This window comes from Triplophysa rosa, linkage group LG8 (assembly GCF_024868665.1).
Source record: "Triplophysa rosa linkage group LG8, Trosa_1v2, whole genome shotgun sequence".
NCBI classification, from domain to species: domain Eukaryota; kingdom Metazoa; phylum Chordata; class Actinopteri; order Cypriniformes; family Nemacheilidae; genus Triplophysa; species Triplophysa rosa.
Genome location: NC_079897.1, coordinates 4,755,619 through 4,771,861, shown reverse-complemented (window position 1 = coordinate 4,771,861; position 16,243 = coordinate 4,755,619). Strand labels below are relative to the sequence as shown.

General features: G+C 39.9%; 1 protein-coding gene across 1 annotated transcript in view; it reads left to right on the top strand.

Annotated features, from left to right (window-relative positions):
• adam22 (ADAM metallopeptidase domain 22) overlaps positions 1–16,243 on the top strand; it is a 59,635-nt gene that overhangs the window by 8,152 nt on the left and 35,240 nt on the right. The window contains exons 5-6 of the mRNA XM_057339150.1: positions 8,977–9,043; positions 13,738–13,820. Coding sequence (XP_057195133.1) covers positions 8,977–9,043; positions 13,738–13,820 — 150 coding nt within the window. The remainder of the gene's footprint in view (positions 1–8,976; positions 9,044–13,737; positions 13,821–16,243) is intronic.

Below are 16,243 nucleotides of genomic sequence, written 5' to 3'. Positions count from 1 at the left end.
TCCCCTCAGAATAAGTGTTATTGGGGGAGGGGCTCATCCTTCAAAATATACAAAATCTGTTTTACACGGCAAAGCCCTTTGTGTGGGTCTTCATATGTACGTGTGCAGGTTTAAATTTTGCTGATTTTGCAGCCCGAGTTGTGATGTTATTATAATTGTAGTGATTATTTGTGTAAAGCACTGTTAATGTGTATGCGTGGTTTACATAAAATTGCTTCAAGGTCTTTTGTTTTGCTGAGACTGCAGTTTTGTCTCTTTGGGAGCACAAGCAGAGCTGCAGGTTTAAAAACGCGTGACTGGCAAAAGCACAAAAGAGCTGAAGCGATCAGCACTAAACATTACTGATCTCAGACAGCCATTTCAAACACACCTATCCAAATTTCAAACACACCTATTCCAAACTCAAATCAACTTTATTTATATAGCGCTTTTTACAATTTTCATTGTTACAAAGCAGATGTACATGAGACATAATGACTATAAGCAAAACAATTAAAGTTATACCTGTAAAAACAAGAAAAAAGAAAAAGGTGAAAACACAGAAGACAGACATACCCACATACAAACACTCCACACACACAATATGCACACGTACTAACACACAAAGACATAGACACACACACGGACGAGCAGACCCACGGACACGCACGCACGCAGGGGATTCCAGTTCCCCTCTGGCAAAAGCTGCTGCCTCTGAACAAGCTTGACAGTGCTTGCACAACAATGCTAAATAAAAATAAATAAACTTACTAATAAGGTAAATTATAGATTTAAGATTATCATTAATAATCTAATAGCATTTGAAATTTTGTAGTGAAGATGTGTCAAGTCGCCGCGTCCTTCTTTATCCAGCTCTAACATCTAAGCTCTTGTCAGGTCGCCGCTTCCCATTCTCCGCTCTATCATCAGGTCAGGGCATGAAGTGCGTCCTGCTCACTGTGGTAACCTTTAACAATGAGACAAGACTGGCTGAGAGTAGAGTACTGTTCTGCACTGTTTGATGCAACAAGTACATCAGTTGTGTTCCTGGTTCCGGTTGATCTAACTAATGCAGCCTAAACCCTCAGAAGATTTATATTATGGAAGAGTAGTGTATGCAAGATTAAAAAGATGTGTCTTTAGTCTAGATTTAAACTGACAGTGTGTCTGCCTCCCGGACAGTGCAGGGAAGACTATTCCAAAGTTTAGGCGCTAGATAGGAAAAGGATCTACCACCTGCACTTGATTTTGAAATTCTTGGTATTACCAACTGACAGGATGCCTGAGAGCATAATGCACGTGAAGAACTGTAATACAAGAGGAGTTCACTCAAGTACTGAGGAGCTAAACCATGTAGGGCTTTATAGGTAATAAGCAAGATTTTAAAGTTAATGCAATGCTTTATAGGTAACCAGTGCAAGGTTGACAGAACTGGGCTAATATGTTGATACTTTTTTGTATGTGTAAGAACTCGAGCTGCCGCGTTTTGGACCAGTTGGAGTTTTTGTAATAAGCCTGCAGGGCAACCACCTAACAGTGCATTACAGTATTCTAGTCTTGATGTCATGAATGCATGAATTAACTTCTCTGCATCTGACAGTGACAGAATATGACGTAGTTTAGATATATTCTTAAAATGGAAAAACGCAATTTTACAGGTGTTGGCGACGTGGCTCTCAAATGACAGATTACTATAGAATAGAACGCCAAGATTCTTAGCTGACGACGAGGGTTTTATGGAACATCCGTCAATAGTTAAGCAGTATTCTTGGTTGTTACGTATGGTGGTTTTCGGTCCAATAAGTAACACTTCTGTTTTGTCCGAGTTCAGTAATAAAAAGTTGTTACTCATCCAGTTTTTTTATATCGCCTATGCATTCCATTATTCGCTGGAACTGCTGTGTTTCATGAGGCTTCGAGAAATATAAAGTTGAGTATCATCAGCATAACAGTGAAAGCTAACTCCGTGTCGCATTATTATATCTCCTAGAGGTAGCATGTATAATGCGAAGAGCAGAGGACCAAAGACTGAGCCCTGTGGTACACCGTACTGGACTTGCGATTTGCGTGACACCTCATTGTTTATTGCTACAAATTGAAAACAGTCGTATAAATAAGATTTAAACCATTTCAAAGCTATTTCCTTAATGCCAACGTAATTTTCGAGTCTATGTAGGAGGGTGCTGTGGTCAATGGTGTCGAATGCAGCACTAAGGTCTAGCAGCACCAATAACGAGATACGACCTCAGTCAGACGCCAATAGCAGATCATTTGTAACTCTGATCAAAGCAGTCTCTGTACTGTGACATGCTCTAAATCCAGACTGGAATTCTTCATTGATGTCATTCCTTTGGAGGAAGGAGCATAATTGAGTTGAAACTACTTTTTCCAGAACTTTAGATATGAAAGGTAGATTCGATATAGGCCTGTAGTTCCCTAGTTCTCTAGGGTCGAGTTGGGGTTTTTTGACAAGGGGCCTTATAACAGCCACCTTATATGCTTTAGGCACATGTCCTAATGTCAGAGATGAGTTAATAATAGTAAGAAGAGGATCTATAATTTCTGATGATCTAATGATTTTGGTCATGATTCTGCCTCATCATGTCAGGTATTTCTTGGTCTTGTGGCAGAATCTTGGCAGGATCCCTTGTTTCATGTGGAGAGAGACAGTCTTGGATCTTTTGGACCACCATACTCTCTCTCTCCAGGTCACGTCTCTGTTCCCGCCCTTTCATCTCGTTATTGCTTGTTAATTAGTTCATGTCCCGCACCTGTTCCCTCTTGATTTGCTCCCCTTTAAATAGTCATCATGTCTCATTGTCCTGTGTTCGGTCATTGTGTGTGTTTCATTCTCTTGCTTGTCTGTGGATATACCCCTGTGCCTTGTTCGCTGCCATTTACTGTTACCCACGCTCGTGTTCCTGTTTGTGATTATTCTGTCAAGTCAAGTAAGTCTAGTTTAGTATTAGTTCTGTTGTAGTTTTACCAAGTGTTGTATAGTCTCTGTTAGTTTAGTGTAGTCAGTCTGTGTTCCTGTTTACTGTATTATTGTTTTACCCCCTGTGGGTCCTTGTTTTGTGTTTTATTAATAAATCTCATTTGTTAACCCCTTAATTCCCTGCTGCCTGCAATTGGGTTCTCTCCCGAGGGTATCATGACAGATTTTAGACAGTTCATCGTGATCTACGGTGGAAAATAATTGCAATTTCTCCTTAGGGGCGCTGTTGTTAGTTTGTTCAGCGGGTTTCACTTCTGGTTGCATTGTTATAATTTTTTCTCTAATATCTTGGATTTTATTTGTGAAGTAGTTCATAAATTCATCACTGTTATGCTGATATCCAGAATCTGAAGGTGCTGACGATTTATTTTTTGTTAATTTAGCCACTGTGTTAATTAAAAACCTAGGGTTGTGCTGGTTTTCTACTATTAGTGATGAAAAGTAGGCGGATCTAGAAGTTTTTAGGGCTCTCCTGTATTTTCAAATACTATCCTTCCATGTTGTACAAAATACCTCTAATTTAGTTTTCTTAAACAAATAAACTGACTCACAAATGTTTTTAACATTAATAGAACTCTATTTTGTATGTTATGATTCTGTTGTAGTTTTTTTGTGGTTATCATTGCTGTATTTGAATCCTTGAATCCTGCTGTCCTTGTGAAACCTCGAATTCAACAATTTTCAAAGGCCCCTCTCTCACTCATAAAATAGAGGCGCAGGGAGTGGTGGGAACTTTGGGCACCCAGCCAGGACGGGGTCTCAGAACCACGTGGGAGTCGCTCAGCCCAAACTCAAGGAACTCGTAGGACACAGAGAGTGCATGCAGATCCCCTACCCTCTTGACAGAGGCGAGCGCCACTAGGTGAACCATCTTCATCGTAAGATGAGGTAGACTGGCTTCTACCAGGGGCTCAAATGAGGCCCTTTCCAGGCCCTCAAGGACCACGTTAAGGTCCCAAGAGGGTACAGAGTGCGGACGGGAAGGATTCAGCCTCCTTGCGCCCCTCAGGAATCTGATGAACAGGTCGTGCTGTCCGAGAGACTTACCTGCAACAAGCATGTGATGTGCGGCAATGCCGCCCGACATACACATTGAGGATAAAAGGGGAGAGGTTTCTCTCTAGGCTTTCTTGGAGAAAGGACAGCACGACGCCGATCGCACAACTTCCCTGCGGGAAGAACACCAGGACGAGAAGAGGCGCCACTTAAAGGCGCCTGGTGGATGGAGCTCCTGAGTGATGGTGTTCACCACTGCAGGCGGCAGATCACTCAGGATCTCCTCATCCCCTCCAGGAGCCAGACGTGGAGGTTCCAGAGGTCTGGACTTGGGTGCCAGACCATGCCCTTCCCCTGAGAAGAAGGTGACGGCAGTGAGGCGTGAAGGAAATACTTCTCGTGCCGGTGTGCCACACTCTCCAGGGAACGCGCCTCTGAAGCCAGTGCTGAAGCGGTCTCATATGCATCAATGTGTCATATGTATGGTTGGTAAGGCGTGCTGTCATGGTGACAGAGATGCTCTGTGCAGGGGAGAGCTTGCTCTTGTCCCAGTTGACCCGCAGGCCCAGTCTGTTGAGGTGCCGTAGCACAAGGTCCTTGTGCGTACAGATCTCGCGAGTGCGCCAAGATGAGCCATTCGTCGAGATAGTTGAGAATGCACAAGCCCTGCTCCCTGAGGGGAGCGAGAGCAGCTTCCGCGACCTTGGTGAAGACACCGGGAGACAGGGCCATACCAAAGGGCAGGACTTTGTACTGGTATGCTCGGCCCGCGAAAGCAAACCAAAAGAAAGGTCTGTGACGAGGGAGAATCGAGACATGAAAGTACGCGTCCTTCAGGTCGATAGCCACGAACCAATCCTGATGTTGAACGGACAGGCCTGATCGCATCTTTCGTCAGAAGGCTGGTGACCTCGGCCCGAAGCATGGGAGCATTCTTGTCTCAAACCGACGTAAACAGAATGCCCCGAAACCTGGGCGGGCATCTGGCGAATTGGATTGCATAGCCAAGACGGATCGTCCTCACTAGCCAACGCAACGGGCTGGGGAGCTGTAAGGGGGAGGTTCTGTGACTGGCAGAACGGCCGTCTTGCCGGGGGTGGGTGGCCGTGTCGTGGCAGGGCAGGATGTGTTTACTCGCCTCCATCTGCTTCTTTACCGCCGAGAACTGCTGGGAGAAGTCCTCGACGGTATCACCAAACAGGCCTCCTTGCGAGATGGGCCCATCGAGAAAGCGTACCTTCTCAGCGTCTCGCATCTGTGCAAGGTTGAGCCAGAGGTCTCTCTTGGACCACCAGAGTGGACATAGTACGACCCAGCGCAGTCAAACCACGAGCGTTGAGGGGAAGGCGGTGCGGCGCACTGCAACCCGAGGCAGCCCGGGCAAGCATGGCTGACATCTTGGTTGACGCCAAGTTCATTGGCCTTTTTAAAGTACAATCAGAGATGATAGGTTCTAAAGTTCAAACCCCATTCTGTCTTGAGAAAACATCGAGAGATCAACAGAAAGGGAACTCAGCATTTCTACGATAAAATATTTTACAGCTTGACATTAACTGGAAAAACGTTTATTCATCAGAAAAATGACCAAACAATAAGAAATATTTAGTTTTTTAGTTTTTGTAAATGTATTTTCAATGCTTATTTTTTCTAATGTTAAAATATTAGTCATCTTAAGCACCCCTTGAAAGGCAGCTGGGGCTGCAAAAATAATCAAATAAAAGATGAAATTGTGAAATGGTCATGTGTGTTACTGAACCCCAAAAGGCCTTGATATATGTCAAAGTTAGGGGCTGGCACTCCAAGCGTGCATAATCGGTCTAAGAGCACTCTTACAATACATGCATGCTCAACAAGAACTCAGAAGAAGGTCTAAGTACAGTTTGCTTGTGAGAATTGCATATACAGAAGCATTATCTTTATCCAATAACAATCGATTTCTCATCTCTTTGAGGAGACACAGACACACACACATTATCTTGGAAGTTCACTGTATTGTCTATTGATGTAAATTAGATTACTTTACATCACAAATGTGATGTAACAACATGTCACAGAATGTAAGCAAAACACAGCATTTCACCGGTAATGAGGTACAAATAAACAAAAATAAAGGTTTGAAAGATTTACAGTAATAGTAAATCAATTATGTCAGAAATATGTACTATTATATAACAAAGTTCCTGTGTTCTAAATCCTGGAAATAAGACATTGTGTACTAGTCAACATTTGTTTTATGTGTGCCATGTCAAATGTTTGTGTGGCAGGTCAAAAGTGAAGTTGTTTTGTGTATAAGAGAGAAAGCGAGAGAGTGCTAATTAGATCAGAGAATGGGATCTGCTTTGCTGGATAGTGTTTTCTCCTTATGGGAGGTGTTCTTCTGCTGGTCTCTAGAATCCAGAATGAGACATATAATTTCTAAAGATGCTGAATGTTTGTCTGCTGAAAGGTGGAATAGAGAATATTTTTGTGTATAGATTTTCATTTATGTGATTGTATGCAAATTATGTTTTAAACAGTGCTTATTGTGAGTACCTGTAACAGCCTCATCTTTGTGCTAATCTGTGTCTCCAGCAGAACCTCTTTACCTTGAAACCCACATACACATATATAATAAAGTGCTATTTGGCACACAATCTGTGCTTTCAATTCTATTCCTCTGGTTTTCCTTCTCTGTTTTAATTAGCATGTCTGTCTCCTACAATGGAACACTCCATTAAGCTTTACATGAGAACCATTTTCTAGCCGCGACAGCACCTATTTTAAACCAGGATAGTGCGCGCACGTGCGTGTTATAGAGAGAGAGGAATGGATTGGGATGGGGGATTGTGGGGCTTTCCTTTTAAATTATTCAAATCCCAAAGCAATTAAAGCAGAAATCTGCTATCAGGCTTTACCTCTGCATTACACAAAGCACAATGTACTGTAGCTTGCTACCTCTGCATTTACCTATACCCTGGTCTGCTCTCTCAGTGTCAAGACATGACATCAATACATCAATTTGTCTGTTGTTAGTACCCATAGTTCTTGGTAGGGATTTTAAGGATTTGGAGTTAGTAAATTGTTGGCAAATTTTTGGATGTAGTTCAGCATATATTTTAATATAGATCCTATAGTTGCAAACATCATGAAATCTGAAATCACTTAAAAAATCTTTACATTTACTGCCCTTAGCTGCCTGTTCTCACATGATGCGATCATTTCAGATTTAAGCAATAAAGTTAAACAAAAGAAATAAACAAAGGAGGAGCTTGATATACAATCAATAATTTAAATTTATAATGATTTACAACCTGTTTGGGTCAATTTTTGTTTCTAATAGAGACAATTCACTTAAACGACTGCTTAAATGTATTTAGACAGAAATGTGTTCTTAAAAAACAATGCACACTTGTACATACTTAATCCCCAGTCCTTCGTGTTTCGAGCTGAAGATGGCTTTTGTCCTGATCACTAAATCATGTATTTAATAAATGGGATTAATTGGATTATGTGTTACAGCCTCAGACAGCGACAAAGGTCACACCCTGAAATCTGTTTTATTAAGGGGGAAGAGGAGAAATATCAAACAAGAATATACAGTAAATAGAAGAAAGAGGCAGCCATGTCTGTATTCAAATCTGTAAAGAACTGAAACATACCCAGGCCTGGAAATGCAGTTTTGGAGATTTCAGAGATCTCCCTGTTCAAACTGTGCTTACATCATTTGAAATAGCTGCACGGGGCGTTGCCAAAATGGCCGCCAAAAATGTAGTAAACAGACATGCCTTAATGTACTCATGCCTTTATATAACTCAAGTCTGGCCTTTACAGCTGCCTTAATAGCAAATAAGGTTGTGGAGGGGGTGGTGCTGGATATGGAGCTGGAGGCTGCTATAATGCATGTGTGTATGATAGTTTGTGAAACAGCAGCTCTTATCATCAATCATACGCATTTTATGACACGCGTGTAACGAGGGATGCAGTGTTTGCTGCTGTAATTGGATTGTGTGTGCGCTCTTTATTTCTCTCTCTTCCTTTCCTGTACGATTTCTCTCTCATTATGCTTTGGGTTTTTCCTGTCCTCCATTAGTCCTTGGATCCATGTGTTGTTTTCTATCTCACCCCTTTCTGTCTCATATCCACAGTGTAGAGTCTGTGACCAAAAAGCTCCATTATTTCTGATGATGTAAACGTTGCTTGTCGTTTCTGTTGTTTGTATTTATAATAGCGATGGTTGTCTGTTGTGGTTAGGTAGTGTATAATAATCCTATTGTTGTGCAAGATAAATCTATTTTATTCTACAGCCCTGTAAACACATTGATAATCTGCTTGTCTGGTGCACTGCTGTGACTGTGTGGTGTTGAAGATGTCTGTGTCTGTCACTGATGGCTGGTTAATGCTGGTTGTGATGTCATGCTGTGATCACGCTCTTGGTTTTAAACTCAGGATACTGATCTCACAGTAAGAGTTCTTGCTTTAAGACACTAAACTCTTTAAATGGTACATTCCCTCTGCACTGTGTCAGTTTATCTCACCTCTCTATTTTCTCTACACAATAGTTGTCCAATTATACATTTAGGTCCATCTAAGCCACCAGCCCAAATTGATGCAATCAGTTGTTTATGTATTTGTTTTATTACGCATTTATTTAAAAGTAAAATGAAACAATGGCTTCAAAATGTCTAAAGGTTTATGATTTATGATTTCTGTGCTCTTTTCTGATATACTATAACCAGCAGAACATAGATCTTGATATGACCTGCTTATTATATGGGACCCAAAGATCTATAAAGAAATGCATTTAAAAAGATATTTCATATTTTGGAGTTTGCAAGCACTTGATATTGCTGAAATGTTCTGAATAAGGTTAGTCTTAGGTGTGCTATCTATGAGAAATTAATACTGAAGTTTAAAAAACTTTTTTTACCTCTTTCATCTCTCTGTTCAAATGCACAGTACATTTACCATCACCTGCATCTACTTTGTTACACTCTTTACCAATTGTGTATTTTTTGTTTTTGCAGTGATCTTCTGTCATCAAATTACATTGAGAGGCAAATCTCAGAGGAGGGAAAATCAGTTGTCATCAAAGTAAGTACATTGGGTTGCTCTTTCGAAATCAAACCAATCTCTGCTTGTTATTTTCTGCTCTTAGCTCTAATTATTCTGCTTAAAATATACAAACACACACTAGATAAGTGTTACTATATAAGGCTTATGTGCCCTTTTATGATCTGCTTAGCTTTCATTATAAGTGTGCTACTGTTGTGTTTAACCCCAGTTACATAAGTGAGTTGACCGTGTGACAGAAGAGACGGGAGAGACAGTGAAAGTAGATGAACAGATCTGTTTCTCTTTGCCACACTGGGATTTAGAATCATATCAGAGCACAGGCACGTGTGTGTTCAGATGGGACACATTGCGCCCAAAGCAGAAGGTGTTTGCTCGGTTAAGCCCAGTTGCAGATTGTTCCTGTCACACACTCACGCAGGGGCAGGGATACAGTGTCCTATTTGTGCACTGTATGTATGTTGATACCATCATTATGACAAGGTGTATGTTTTATAGATTATGTATAGTGGATGTAATAAGGGTCATATTCTCTGCCCTCTCTCTGACCTTCAGAGTTAAGCTGCGACTGCTCCTTTAAGACTGGTAAATGCCCTCTTTGCATGTGAAATAAATAATAGTACCTTGCTGCGTCATTGCTGTAGAATGCAGTTAACACTGATCTAAAGCCTAAAACAAATCAAACATCAATCAATGCGATCACAAAACCAAAATATTTTGTAATATTCCTCCAGCTTAATAGATAATGGGTTATATTCCCGGGAAACACACACACTGATACAATGTATACCTTGAATGCCCTGTGAATGTATGCCAAATATTAATGTTAAACAGAAAATCCTGTTTACCATGATATAGCCCCTGTAACATGTTGTTCTTCAAATCCAAAAAACACACACCAAATCACAGCTGTAACGCCTGAGCCTGTGTGTGTGTGTGTGTGTTCATGTTTGTATATCCCGGTGGGGACCTAAACCTGAATGCACACCAACACATGGGGACTCGTGTCACCGTGGGGACCAAAATTGAGGTCCCCAGGGGCAAAAAAGCTAATAAATTGTACAGAACAATATTTTTTACAAATCTAAAAATGCAAAAAGTGTTCTATGATCTTTAGGTTTAGGGATAGGGTTAGGGATAGGGGATAGAATATACAGTTTGTACAGTATAAAAACATTACGCCTATGGACTGTCCCCACGGGGATAGTCAACCAAAGCCTGTGTGTGTGTGTGTGTGTGTGTGTGTGTGTGTGTGTGTGTGTGGTCAAATCAATGTTGAAATCATACCTTGATGCACATTATATGAGAATTCGATTTAAAGACGTTTTTTTACAGACTGGGTAACAAATGTCACCACAAAAATGGCAATAACCAGTAATTTTGGGGTGGCCTTATGAGGAAAACAGCTTAAAAATAATACTTGTGTATATGAAAATAAAAAAATGTAGAAAGGTTTGTTTGGGGGTAGGGTGAGGGTTAGGGGATAGAATATACTGTATAGTTTGAACAGTCTAAAAAACATTACGTTTATGGAATGTCCCCATAAAACCTGGAAACCCAACGTGTTTGTGTAAAAATCCAGGGCTTTCATAGGAATGAAGGATAGAGTGAGATACATTTAACCCTTTAATATAGTTTAACTATATCAGATATAACAAATACAAAGGCATTAGTCATTTTTTATGTTTAGACACAGTTTGTGTCTCGTGCCTCATAGGTCTGATGCATGCTGGACCATTAGACTATGTCCACACTTATGCGTTTTCGTTTGAAAGGCATCTTTTTCCTCTCCGTTTTGGCCTTTCGTCCACACAGACTGAAACTGATCTTTTTGAAAACGCACTCGAAAGTGGATAAATTTGAAAACGCTGTAGTGTGGATGAGGAAAACGGAGGGGTTTAAAAACCATGATGCGGTTTTCATCATATGACACAATTGTTTTGGCTGCTTTCCAGTTTTATAGCATTAATGTCAGATCGTGCATACTTTAGATTGCATTTTAGGAGATGGAATATTTAAGTACTCACAGTTATTGTTTGGCAAATTGGCAGTAGAGCTCGAGTTAAGTTTAACTTTCGCTTTTCCAGCTTTATAGTTATGGAAGCATATTGGTAGCAATTATCAAATTGAAATGCAATTTGCAAAATGGCAATGCAGTATGTAAAATGACAATGCATAATAATCTTAAGAAACACTTAAGCCATTTCTGTCTTTGTGCTGTAATTCGTGTGCATGCGATTTAATAATTTTATCAGCTCTGTCTGCAGCCTCACATCAAAGCACGTACACCTGGCTCCGCCTTCACACAATGACGCAGTATCGGGGAGGGGGCGTGGCCAGCTCGAAATGCATTCTGAAGTACACATTGAATTTTGCAACACTCGGCGCGCTGTGTAATGAAAATGCAATCCAAAATGTTCAACCCGTGAATGTTAATGCATTTAGGGAAAATAACATTTGAATGATCATTTTGCAACAGTTTTGCTTGGCTATCTTAAACACATATACTCAATCCGGGGAATGCATTTTAATTTTAATTTTGCAACTTAAAGAGCGTTAAAATATGCGTTTAAAAATACATATTAAAAGTGGTGTAGGAACGGACAAATGTCAATTGTGTTATTGAATTTTCATTTTGCACCTAATGTTGCACATATGTTATTTTAAATGTATATTTAAAGACATAAATGCATTGTCATTTTACATACTGTATTGCCATTTTGCAAATTGCATTTCAATTTGATAATTGCTACCAATATGCTTCCATATATAGTCTTGTGTTACCAGCAGCAACATCCCTACCTCTTTGTCCGGCAATAAAAAAACCTATGTGTCTTTGCTCCACATTGCTGTGACATAATAATGCAGAAAGAACCTAAATAAACGCTGACAGAAATTACACAGGCTGACGTTTACACATGCACAGTACCTGGTTGTAAACGTTTTCAGATGTTTCAGTGTGGATGGGCAGCGTTAGGAAAACGATTGAAAACTTTACTGTGGATGAAGAGCATTTTGAAAATGAAAACTCTGTTTTCAAATGAAAAGCACTAGTGTAGACATATGCTGCATCCGAAATTTCATACTGTGACAGTATGTACTGAATTTGAATAAGTACCTACCTTTCGGCCGTTACAACACGACGTTCTATATAGTATGAGTAGGAGTAGTATGAATACATTTCGGACATACTGCGTCCGCCATGTTTTATGGTCATGTGACCCAAATGCTCTTGTGACGTATTGACAACAACCTATACGTGAGCGTTGATAAAAACAATTTAGTGACGAGAAATTCATTTATTGGCACTTACATTAAAAACGGACATATTATTCCGGGTATTTCTCGCCTACTGTTTTTTGCATACTGAGGTTTCAGACATACTATTAATGACCCATACTCATTTTCGCCTATTATATAGTATGTAAATATAGGCGATTTTGGATGCAGCGTTTGTCTTACACCGTGTCTACACCGGATGCGACAGGCGCGACGCGCCATGACAACCTGCTTGTTTGCAACGCAGCGCTGCATCCAGTGTGAACAAAATTTAAAATTATATTGGGTTCTAATGCATTTCTAATGTCTTTTGTCACGCCCGGTGTAGACACGGTGTGAATCTGTCTCTTCAGCAACTGCACTCTTCAGGAATGTGTGTGTTTGGTGCAGACTAGCTTCACCTTTTGTTTAGCTGACGAATGAGAACAGAAAGTGCTACATGTGAAGTAAAAGACAGAAATGCCAGAGAACAACAAACTCAGAACACCAGAGGAATGGATAAAACTCAACGAATGCAGCTTTTTTCTAGTGAAGAGAGAGAGAGAAAGAAAGAGAGAGATGGAATGAAATTGATCTGCTGGTAAATGCTGCTGCTTTAGTCCTCTGAGAGAAAGCAGGAAGAGAAAGCTGCAGGCCTAATGGCAACCGAGCACTTACACTAGAAAACATTTGCAAATAACACACACACACACACTCTCTCTCTGTATCTCTCAAGAAAGCTTTTACAAGTTTTCTGTTTACTTGAGCACAAACAAGAGGCTTCGGTGACCAGTATGAATGTGGGCTCACATGCACAATATACATATTTAAAGTCACCATGCAATCAAACAGGAAAATTCTAAGTGTTTTACACAATATTGCAGTGATTATTATAAATGACACCATTATTCTTATTTTTTATTAATTTGCACTTGTAATCTTTAATCAAAAACATTAAGCTCCTCTCCCCATTTCAACAACAACTCTTCACCACATGACGTCAGCAACAAAAGAGAGGTAGGACTATACTGACAGTCCAATGGCCAGGCATTTTTAGCCCTCCACTGCAGGCCCGACTTACAACAAACCAATCAAAAAGGGAAGGGCAAAATAAAGCACCGCACTACATTTTTTTCAAATTTCAGAAGCTGTTTCACTCGGATACACGTCACGATACAGAAAAGAAGTCAATCGCAACTTCCGTTTCATGGTGACTTTAATGCAGGAGCGGACAGTATGACCAAAAGCTTATATAGCAGTATGAGTGATTTTATATCATGATAATGTTATATGTAATACAATATAGTTATTTTTGCTGGAAAGACAACAGAATGGGATTAAGTGCTCACAAAGGGGGGGACAACTATATTTAGCTATACTGTAAACAAAGGGGTGCGATAGCATTGTGCGTGCTGTTTATTATTGTTTATTTATCGTTGTTTGTTTCTTTTTTGCAGGGTGGAGAACATTGTTATTACCATGGCAAAGTACGTGATGCACCGAAATCTTATGTGGCACTTTCAACTTGCCATGGATTACAGTAAGTCCCTGTGGGCACAAGCACATGCTTACAGAAAATGCTTTAGATTAGATTGCACACTGTTTACTTCAATATGCACATTGAAATGTGATGTCTCACACACACACACACACACCCTGTCTGTCTCTTTCTAAGACGCATTCATAAATAAACACATGTTAGCATGCCACAGTGCAAGGCAAGCCAAAGCAGCTATTATCCCATTCAACAATTAGAGCTGTATAATTACAGCATGCTATTATCCTCCTCTCGTATCACACACTGATGCTCAAAGAGCTGTGTGTGTGTGTGTGTGTGTGTGTGTGTGTGTGTGTGTGTGCGTGTGCGTGGTGTGGTGTGTGCGTGTGTGTGTGGGACAAAATGTCCCCACAAAGATGGCAATATCCAAAATCCTTGCCCTTGTGGGGACATTTTTTTGTCCCCATGAGGAAACTTATAAATCATACACAATTAACTTTTTTGAAAATCTAAAAGAGCAGACAGTTGTGTGTGATTGTTAGGGTTAGGGGTAGGGAATATGATATACAGTTTGTACAGTATAAAAACCATTGCGTCTATGGAATGTCGCCATAAAACATGGAAACCCAACGTGTGTGTGTGTGTCGTTCTCTGATTTAGTTTTTTAACACAATCCCCCAACCATTCCCTGTCAGCAGTAAATGCTATTTCCTCCATAATTCTAACCAGGCGCAACTCTGACAAGCGACATTGTGATTGGTAGCCCAGCTTACCTACTAAAATACTATTGGTCAAAAATACCGCTACATGCTGTTATATCATGTTCTGCTTGGAATTTTCACTTTCAGCATAGAAAACAAATGACTCGTCACTAGGAAAGTGACTGCCTGAGGAGAATTGAGTTAGTCTCTATAGAGCCTTATACACAGCCTCTCTGCATGGCCCTCTGGGATAGCTCAGTTTCTTTCCTCTTTATTTTTAGTGTTAGGAGGAGTCAGGTCAGATCCATCTCTCTCTCTCTCTCTCTCTCTCGCTCTCATTCTCTCTCTATATGAATACATTGATAGTCAGGTCAGATGTAGCTCATAAACAGAGCACTAAATAAAGCAATTAAGATCTCACAGATTCATTCATACTCTTTAACATGCATATCTTATTTAACTATCAAATATTATATATTTGAATAAAGGCTGTAATATTTACACATATATTGAGTTGAATTTACTAAACAGTTGCCCTTTTGCATCTATTAGCCCCATAAAAGGCAGGCAATAAATGAGTTTAAAAAGATGTTTATGTCAGATCGTGCACCATAGATATTGTGGTCAACACTGATTTGTGACTTGATTTGCAAAATTTCCTTAGTTATTCATGTCATAAAAACAACATAGACACTGTGTGCACAATTATTTCTTTGTAAAATGTGTTTTTAAAGAGGAATTTCCCATAATTGTGAAGCAGTTGTCTGACGTGTAGTAGGGCAGTGGTTCTCGAACTGGGGGCCCCAAGATAGATCCAGGGAGGCCTCTATTTTTATGGCATTTTCATAAAATATAGAAATTTATCATAAATTTTATGCAATCAAACATAAGAAAAATAAGACCACCTGCCAAAAGAATTGATGTTACAGCACTGTATAGACCTTGCGCCTGGACTGCAGTTAACTTCCGGTTTGTGTTTGGCTAGTGTCTTTATAACTATTTATATTTTATTTTATTTATTTTAATATATTAATTTCTATTATTATTTTAGTGTATAATAATTGTATTAAATAAACGATTTGTTGAATTTTGTTGTATGTTCATTTTATTGAATAAACCATTTGTTGAATGGGTCCTGTAGTTTGGTCGCATTTAAAGAAACCGTATGGGACATTGACATCAAGCGGTTGAGCTTGGTATCGCAGTCTAAATTTAAAATATTGGAGAGACAACTTTAGCCAAGTAACAGTTCTTTTCGGTTTCTTTTGCTTGTTATCAGAAATAATCTACAGGTACTCTATTGTTTGCGAATGTGTACCGGAAGTTAAGGGCAGTCCACGAATGTGCGTGGTCTTTATTTGTGGGGACGCAAAGCAATGCACTCTACACATTGTGGGCCTTACATTGAAAAAGTTTGAGAACCACTGTAGTAGGGAACTGTGTGTATGTAAGAGAGACAGAGAAAGAGAGAGAGCGAATGCACTGCTCTGCTGAGAGAGCAGTTTATGGTGGTGCATGTGATGGCAATCCACAACAGACACTTTTAAATCGAATCGAATGAAGTCTTTTTTCCCTCTTGAAGATCATTGACCTGAAACTATTAGAGATGTAGTATTTTTGGCTGATTTTTATGTTCCGGATATGAGCGGCTCATTATGACATGTAAAAAAACAATTGCTCCCATTATAAACAATGAAGCTGCCTATACTTTAAACAGGGTTTCTGCAGTACTCTTTCAGTTATGTCTATATATTTGTATTTTTC